Consider the following 9,420-nt stretch of genomic DNA (forward strand, 5'->3'; position numbering starts at 1 on the left):
CTCCCTCCCTCCTCTGCCTTCATTCACCCCCTTTGTTCCGCGTCATCTCTCAAAGTGACTGACTGCCCCCTTTATTATCCGGCTGTCAGCATTTTTACAGTTTTATCCAGCGATTCTAGTATCTATTGTCCCCGAAACGAATTCGTATGGTCACAATACGTCATGAAGGACGACTATCCTGAAGTATTGCCGGAGGGGGAGGAAGGAGGGGGCATTGTTAAGTCCCCGCGAAAAACCGGCGATGATGTTTGAAAAGCTATTGCGGTTTAATGGTTGATTCGAATTGATACACGGGGTTATAAATTGCTCGTCGCGTGGATCTTTCTTTCTAGATTGCTAGATTGAAAATTCGAGGCAGCTGCCACCCCTAATCGGCTGCACGCGTCTCAATGTGAAACCGACGGTAAATGTTGCGTGAGAAATTCGCAACCCGATGACCGATTGGATTTTAAAAAGTTCGTACGATGTGCTGGAAAGAACCGATTATTATGTGAGAGTCGGCAGCAAACAATTACTTGCTAATTAATTACGCGCGGTTAATGTTTAGCGGGATCCAATCAATCGATGCACTCGAAAAAACGACGCCCGTTCCTCCCCTCGCAACGCACCCCCGCACGCTCGTGTTCCATGTTTTTATTTTGCAATTACCCCAATTAATTAATTAGTTTACAAGTTGGTAGCATGAACTGTGAGGTCATTAACGACCGCATAGCTCACGATTAATTATACGTAAAGATTTATATTGGCAGAGGCAATTGCGATAGAAAAATATAATGATTAATATACAGGGTGTCTTAAAAGCAAGCGAGAAGACTTATTCTCTCGCAAAATATTTCAATATTTCGTCGCGAACTCGTTCATAAATTTCATCAGTGGAAAGTTGCATACTAATGACAGGGGATTTGAAATTTTTACGATACGGTGACCTGACCATCTTCCAACGAATCCCCCAGCCTATTTCCGTTGTCTGATCCTTACTAGGGTATTTAACCGATGTCTTGATCAAGATTGACAATGGCCCGGAACATTATTACCCTGTCAAAACAAATTCTCCCGAGTTCGACGTACCGTTCCATGTTTGCAAGGGTGAGTCCCTCCTACCTTATTTATTGCATTACCTCTTGCTGGAAGATTTTACGGATAACGCGCCAAACTAAGAGTTCCGGCCGAAGGAGATCCCTTTTGTGCCCGGCTCGAGGGAAACTGCAATTATTTTCGGTGTAAAAGCGTCGACCGAAAGTGGTCAGTATAGAGAACAAACACAATAAATTTTACGATATTATACAACCTGGGTAACAGGGTAATAACTCAGCCTAGTAAATAACATCTGCGTCTCAACAATACGCGATAAATTAATTTCGAGATTCGTGAACGTACATACATATTTCTCTAGCCTTGACACGCATCAGTCATCGCGTGTATAAAATGCATTAAACATCGCGTCGAGCAATGTCTTCCCGCGCGGGTAATTAAAACACTTGGAGCCGACGCGCCCCATTCGGCAGCGCGACCGGTAAGTGTTAGATCCGAGGCGGTCGTAAAAATGTCAAACGTGAAGTTTAGAAAGGCGCCGCTTGTCGAAACCGTGCTCGGGATCCGAGACATCAAAGCAAGCGCCACAACATCAATCGATACCGACTCTTAGAATTTTATTTATGAGTTTCGTTATCGCGGGGCTCCGACTGTCAGAGCCACCCCGGGCGTGTGTTAACACGTTCAGAAAAAGCCGTAGCCAAACGGTGACGGTCTAGTCGGCGAACAAATTAGATTCGGATCGGTCATAAAAATACGTACGCGCGGCGCGGCGTTTAAAAAATCGAGCAGAAACGTCGAGGCAATCGACACATTTTATTTACGACTTCTGTTATCTAGAAGCTCCGATCGAGTCGTCGGAGTCGTCTTATCGATGCCAAGTTAGCACGCGTTTCTTCCCGTTAAAATGTAATTAACCATCGCGGGCGATCGATCCGCGCGAAAACGCCGTCGACGAGCGTCTGTGTTTCGTTTTTCAATATTCCCGCGCGCGTGACAGTGTAGCGAGCGTTGTTTATACCAGCGGAGCCGTCAATAACGCATCAAAGCCGAATCGTTACCCGGCTGGTAGCTGTCGTCTTGAAATTTCCGAAACGCCGGCCGAAGGAGCACCGAGAGCGGCAGAGATGAAAGAGAACTATATTAGCCGTAAACTCATCCGTCAGCGTCAAAACGTCAAAGACTTGCCATTGGGGTATTAACGGCGCCATAACTTCAGAGAAACAGAGGCGGCCGGGCGGCGGCGGCGGCGGCGGCGCGAGAGGCAGATAGAGCCAATGGAAAAAGAGAAACACAGATATTCTATGGAAGCCGGGCTCCGACAGAACATTATTTCTTCTGGGAAATATTACAGGATAGAGGAGAGATTTAATATTACCCCTGTTTCCGCGACTGTTTAGCTGAAAACGGAAATTCAATGAGGACAGCTTTATCGATTTCGTGTCACGTCTTTCGCCAGCGTCGTAAATAATCCGTGAATGTTCATTAAAAATATAAACATAAATCATCGCGCGTTAGTTTGATATACGGTCGATTATTCCTACCGAATGAGTAATTTGCTTTTTAGAACGAGCCTCGGCCGTTGATAAATCGCGCGGTTCAAGTTTACCCCCGCGTTTCATCGCGGCTCGATAAGAACCATAATTAGCTCCGTATTGTCGCCTTGCAACAATTGCGTTCGTTTAACGCGGAACGTCGGTCGAAACAGCAACCGCATAATTGCAACTATGCAACATTTTGCGAAAAATCGAACGATTTATTCGCTTCGAGAGTCGTCTCCGCGACCCGCGTTATCCGATTAAATGCAACGCGTACAGATTAACGAAAAGAAACACACAGCTACTGCAACCGATTGATCTTTCGAACGTTACGTCGCATGTTATGACTTTTAGTATCAACGCACGCAACGCGCGCTGCGATATCGGTTATCGCAGAATACGCGATGCTGGCGGCGAACTTGTCAAAAAATAATTATCGTGACGTTTATGTAATGGAACAATGATGAAGGAGAAACGGAGGAGAACCGGCCGCCGCGTTTGTATTGCGAATAAAAATCGCCGCGGCGATCGTAACTAAAGCTAATAAGCCGGCTCCGTTTTTCGTAAACGGTTCGCGATATCATCTGCAAAACTACAAATACGGTGTAAATATCAATTAAAACGACAATCGAGTCGGCATCGCGATTCTATAGTGCCGCGTTCTAATACAGCGCGTTTCACAATCTAATTATCCCTTCTCGCAGGTATGCGGTCTACATAGCTCGGTGCACGGACATTGTCATAATTCGTTGTAATTGCCCTTTAACATAGCTACTTCATCGATCGGTTTATCGCGCAGAAGTCGTGCCCGACGAGTGAAACGGCCGTAATTTTCTAACCGCGCGGAACGTTTGAATTTCAACGCGGCTGATATTCAAGTTTTTTAATGACCGCGCGCCGACCGCGTGTGCAACGGCCGCGATGCGTAACTTCGTACGCGCGGACGTACCCGCCTCGCGATGCATAATTATTTCCGGGACTTTATATAAATACGTTTTTCTTCTTCTTTTCGCAATGATTGTTGCGAAAGTAATTTGTAATAGTCATGAAGAGATATTTTTCTTTTTTTTCCTTGCCCCGAGGAACGGCGACGAGCCGATCGCGATAAAAGAAATTACATTCCATCGCGTGACTTTTGAAAGCTGATTTATGTTACAAGTTATTACCGAAAGGCTGTAATGTGAATCGCTAACAATACGCCTGTGCCTGACGGGATCAGAACGACCCATCGCTGATTTCTTATTTCACAGTCGCGCACGTACACGGTTTACGAGGGGAACTGTTCTGAGAAAATTGTTGAAACAATCGTTCTTACATTCAGCCGTTCATTGTCTCGGCTTTCCTGTCGCGCGAACAATGCCCATCGAATTATCGAACGCTACCCTTACCGACGGACCGGTTCGACGATCATCCCTAAAAATGCGATTCGACTCGGTCCCGAGGATCTTCCTCCTCCCCGGGTTCAGACCGCGAAGGATCGCGGAGGCGAAACGTGGAAGACTGGAATCAATCGAAGAATGCGGCCCGGCTGTAAACGACTAGTTAACTAACTAACAGGTCGTCTCCGCCGGTGAACAGGTTAAAATAACAAGGAAGTCAGCGGAGATCAGTCGCTCGGAACGCTCAGTATCCGGTGACTTAATGCGCGACAAAGTCGAGGTGCGGTCGAGGCGATAATTAAAACGCTTTTACAAAATTGTAGGCAAACAGCGCTTAAGTGGCTGTCATTCGTTATCCCGTGGGCTGTGGCAAGTCGGTAAGTCGCTGAGCGAGCAATCAATCACCCGACATTCCCTTCCCCACCGGCCCATTACATTTCTATTTTGAAAGCTGCTTATTAAGCGAGGCCGGTCGGAGAGACAGACAGGTTTCACGGTATAAAATATCGGGTTGCTGTGGTGGCAGGGACGGTTCCATGTCGAGGTAGCTATGGTAGGCGAACGGCGAAGGGGTGCGGAGCGCAAGGGAACGGAACAGGAGGAGAAGGGAAGGCAAGAGATAGAGATAGAAGGGGAGAGGGAGAGAGAGAGAGAGAGAGAGAGAGAGAGAGAGAGAGAGAGAGAGAGCGACGGAGCGAGCGAGGGGTGGAGGGAGAGAGCTAGTGCCAGAGTGGTGGGAGGGACAGAGGGGAGGGGGGTAGAGGGGTAGAGGGGATGGACGGCTGTAAAAGCGGTGAAATATCAAAGCCGGGATGGGAGCTGTCATCGTCGGGCCAACATCATGGGTGGCGTGTTGAATTAGAATGCCTTCCCACACCCCACACAGGGCCAAACCCCACCGCAATTCTCCCACCATAATCCTCCGACCAGAAAATGGTGGGGATGACAGGAGAGGACAGGTTATACACCCCGGCTTGTCGAACAGGGAGGGGAAGGAGAGAGTGCTGTGTCGCCAGGCGGCGTTGCGGTCGCATTCCACTGTGTGCTCCGAACAGCTCCGCCGAGAGCTACCACTATTTTCCTGGATTTCACTCGGTGTACGTCGTTTCGGTTTAATCGCTTCGTGCTACGTAAGGATCGATCGAACCAGTATACGCAATACACACAGAGATTCGCGCGCCGCAACACAACGTTCGCTGCGTGTACCACCCCCCAAACACACGGTTTACACGAACAATATTTTTTTGTGATCTGTGAGAATACATCTGTGGTTTCGTGCAGTGATTGGCCAAATAAGTGAAAAACCAAATGGTTGTCCTTGAGGAAGGCGGTATGCTGACTACTGGACATAATCAGTACCTACAACCGGATTATCTTTCTCCGCTTCCAACCACGGTTAGTACAAGTTCTCTCTCTCTCTCATTTAAACGCGTAAAAACATACCCTCCACACCGAAGCCAGTAGAAAATTGTTGTTCACCAATTTCCGTAAACGAAAATGCATTCGCGATCGTAACGAATTAATATCAGCTAGCAAATTTTGAACACGCGCTGAAATATTTGAATTCGAACGCCCGGGTAGAGTACTTTGCCTATTGGCGCTATCCGACGGCGCGCGCTCTCCGACGGGTTGCTGTACGCTCACTCGCCTTCGCATGTATCATCGAACCAATTACAACGCGGCTGTCCAAAACAGATCGAGCGAACGATTTAAATCGTCGCAAGCATTCGTTCATCCCTTAATAGATTTCTTGCTTTTGTTTTACAGTTGGATGCGAAGAAAAGTCCCTTAGCTTTATTGGCACAAACATGCAGTCAAATCGGGGCTGATTCTCCGACGAAGCCGTTGATTTCCCCACTGGACAAAACCACGAAAGGCATGAACGCCGGCACAAATGCGAAATCGCCGCCGGCTGCGAAAATGGAACGGAATACTCGCAGCAGCCCGTCGGATGGGAAGTCGTTGGCTTTCAAGCCGTACGAGACCAACGTCGTGTCGAAGAAATCGACCGACGAGGGTAGGCCGGCGTCGAAAGCCAGTGTACACAGTGTCAGTGGTCAGGATAGTGTGAGTGCAAGTGATAACATCCACTCTGAGAAGAAGTCGTCCGGGAATCGGACGCCCGTCGGGCGGAAGTCCGCGTCGCCTGCGAGCCAAGCGACGGCGACCGCGACCAGCACCCCGTCGGCAGACAGGAAAACGCCGGCGGACCGCGAGAAGACCGACGGATCGCCGCGCAACAACAGCGGAACCAGCCCGATCATCAGATCCGGGATGGAGATCCTGTCCGGCGGACACGCGAAGGACTCGAACTTGGGCGCGTACAAGACCAGCCTTCCAGGATTCGCCGGAAATCCTCTCTGCTGTCCGCCGGGTCTGGCAGAGAACCCCGCGTTCAGACCACCGTTCGCCGGAGCTTCTCCTTTCTCGCATCATCACGCAGCGGCGGCGGCTCTCTTGGGCTACCCTTCGGCCACGCCGACGGGCGGCAATCCGTACTTGAGCTACGCTCGCGTCAAGACTCCTGCTGGCGGCGAGGCTCTGGTCCCTGTCTGCAAGGACCCCTATTGCACCGGCTGCCAATACAGCATGCACAGTGCACAGTTGATGATGGGCACCGGCACTTGCCCCAGCGGATGCACGCAGTGCGACCATCAAAAGTACGGGCTGGCGATGGCGTTATCTTCGCTGGGCCCCATGGCACCGCCGTCTCTTTCGTACCCGTCGACGTTGACCGGCGGCAGGCCGTACGTCTGCAATTGGATCGCTGGCGACTCCTATTGCGGAAAGAGATTCACCACCTCGGAGGAGCTTCTGCAGCATCTCCGCAGCCACACCAGCCTGACCGGCGGCGATCACGCCTCCTCGGCCGCGCTCCTCAGCAATCCGCATCCGCACCCTCTGCTCTCGCCGTCGGCGGCCCTTCATCGCGCGAGCGGCGGCTCCTATCCTACGCCATCTTTGAGTCCACTCAGCGCTAGATACCACCCTTACGGGAAGCCACCGACGGGACCTTTGCCGGCGTCGCTCGCCGCCTCGCCTTACAGCGCTTTCAACGCGTTAGGACCCTACTATTCGCCGTACGCGATCTACGGGCAGCGTATCGGTGCCGCTGTACATCCATAAAGAGGATACTCGGTGTTCAAACAAACAGTGTACAGCTCGCCCATAGTGTAAAATAGAAGAGAGACCCGTCGAAACAACTGCGACTCGGACAGACTGTTGTGTAAATAATGAATCGTGTATAATATAAATTTATTTAAAAATATATATATATATAAATATATATAAATATATATATCTATACATATGTGTGTATAAAATTCAGAATTATGATTAAAATTTATAAAGATATATCCGACAGTTTGTTTCATCGCGAGATCATTCTTTACTGAAATCCTATATTAAACGTGTATCTCACATTTGATTATTACTCTAGGGAAGAACATGTACACCACAGATGAACAAAAAAAAATACTTGGCTAGTTTCGAAGGATAGGAATATTTTCGCGCGGCATAAAAATCATGATGTGTATAAATGTTTCTCGGCGGTCGTGATGAAGTTGACTCTCCGCCTGTGGACACCTGAACGGAAACGACCTGTATTGAATGTCGTCCGTGCCCCAACCCTAGTAGGTCTTCGAGCCACTCTCGATACGCATTTTTTCCAATTGGTTGTGTTTCTCCAGTGATGCATCCGATATTTTCTAAACGACGACGACGACGACGATTGCGGTTTCTCGGCGAAATCGTGCAACTTGCTGTGTTGTAACCGTGTTGTCTCTCTCTCCACCCATGCCAATGCGTTCGAGAGCGCGCACCCGACGGTTGTGCATGTTCTATGTCCATGATATAACTGTGATATTACGCTATTTTTTCGAAGAAAGAATAAGAAAATAATATTAACAATGGTATCTAAACTGTCTCTATGCGGCAAACTATAAACGTTTAACTTATTTGCATCGTTTGTACGCGAAAGAAAGATACGAAGAATCCTGTTCGTATGGACAAACAAAAGTGCGCAGATTATTTCTCGGATTTTTGAATATACGATCATTGTGTGAACCGAGTATTCAGCATTTTCAAAATTCATTCAGGTGCTCGTCAGATTACGTCGTCTACCACATGTAAAGTACTCTGATGGAAAGAAACCGTAATGTATAATACATATTATTTGCACTGTAAATATCTCTTGTAAATATCGTTGAGTTTCCATACCGCTTTAATAAAAACAATGTTTGTGGAATCATTAAATATATGTGTTTCTTTACTAATATTTTCCTGTTCACCCGGTTGCCGCACAAAATTTCGTTTCTTCTGGTTTCCATATTATTCACTCGGTTACGTCGTTTCCTTTCATTTATTTAACAGTTACAGCTTTTCTCAAGTACCGGAGCATGTTAACCCAATCGTAATTAACGATAAAGTTGTCCACGAGGTCTAAAACGTTTGTATAACTTTGGTGAACCATATCTGTTTTTGAAATCAAAGCTCAATCAAAATATATCAAATGCTGATACGAATCGTGATTTAAATTGTCGAGATTTCTGCATTTTTGGGGTACAGACCGATTGAAAGAAATATTTGTAGCAGTTGCAATTGAATTGGCCAATCAAAAATTATCGCGATAATCAATTCCTATTTTTTTTTCAAATTTTAACTATCGATGACAAAAATTAAGAGAATTATTTAGCAGAAATTCCTATGGAAAGTATTAACGCAGAATTGACAAATTGTAAGCCGTCCCAGAAGACAATTGTACAGAAAAATCACATTTCTCGGTACATCGGCGTGTCTTCTACCTGTGCAGGTAACACCTCGGTGACGGTTCTGACAGCTCGAGATAAGGGAAAGCCGTAAATTAAACTTTAAGAATCGGCATCCGGACGGGGCGGCCGCTTTGATGTGCCTCCACGCTTGCTATTTTTATTGCCGCTTGCAATCTGCAATTTGAAAGGGCACACCCGAGACGTTAACTGCAAATTATCGATAATCGAGATCTCTTATTCGACGCGGTTCCTGCACAGATAGCACGGAAATATCCGGCGAGCCGACACGACAGCATAAAAACGACGTAATCACAGTTTTCAAAAATCGAGAAGTATTTCTGCGCGCGATACAGCTTTTCAGATGCAAAATTCGGCAGTCGTTTTTCGCTTTTCCATCTTTGCGTCGAGTGTTCCGGCGGCCGGATAAATGCCGTCGGCACTCGCCTCGCGCGTCCGCTCGTTCCGTGCACGCGCGTCCCGACGGTTCCGGAAACGTCTCGACTTCGACGAAAATCACTTAGGCCGTGTTTGATCTCGTCGGAGCGTTTAGGTTAGTGCAAAGCTCGCGAGTCGGCCGATACAAATGGGAAAGTGTGGATGATGATCCGACGGTGGCTGGAACGAGAGTCGAAAGTGGTGCACGACCGCCGTCGTGTATACGCACGGTTTTGATTCGCGGCGTTCCGGGAGGGTGTTCTCTCT

The 9,420-nt window shown here is 47.9% G+C and overlaps 1 protein-coding gene across 1 annotated transcript; it reads left to right on the top strand.

Annotated features, from left to right (window-relative positions):
- The first annotated feature begins 4,995 nt into the window (after positions 1-4,995).
- Noc (zinc finger protein no ocelli) lies at positions 4,996-8,203 on the top strand. Its single transcript, XM_078180060.1, has 2 exons — positions 4,996-5,344; positions 5,717-8,203. The coding sequence occupies exons 1-2, from the start codon at positions 5,258-5,260 to the stop codon at positions 7,073-7,075; spliced, it is 1,446 nt and encodes a 481-aa protein (XP_078036186.1). The 5' UTR covers positions 4,996-5,257; the 3' UTR covers positions 7,076-8,203.
- The last annotated feature ends 1,217 nt before the right edge of the window (positions 8,204-9,420 follow it).

This window comes from Augochlora pura, chromosome 1 (genome assembly GCF_028453695.1).
Source record: "Augochlora pura isolate Apur16 chromosome 1, APUR_v2.2.1, whole genome shotgun sequence".
Taxonomy (NCBI): Eukaryota; Metazoa; Arthropoda; class Insecta; order Hymenoptera; family Halictidae; genus Augochlora; species Augochlora pura.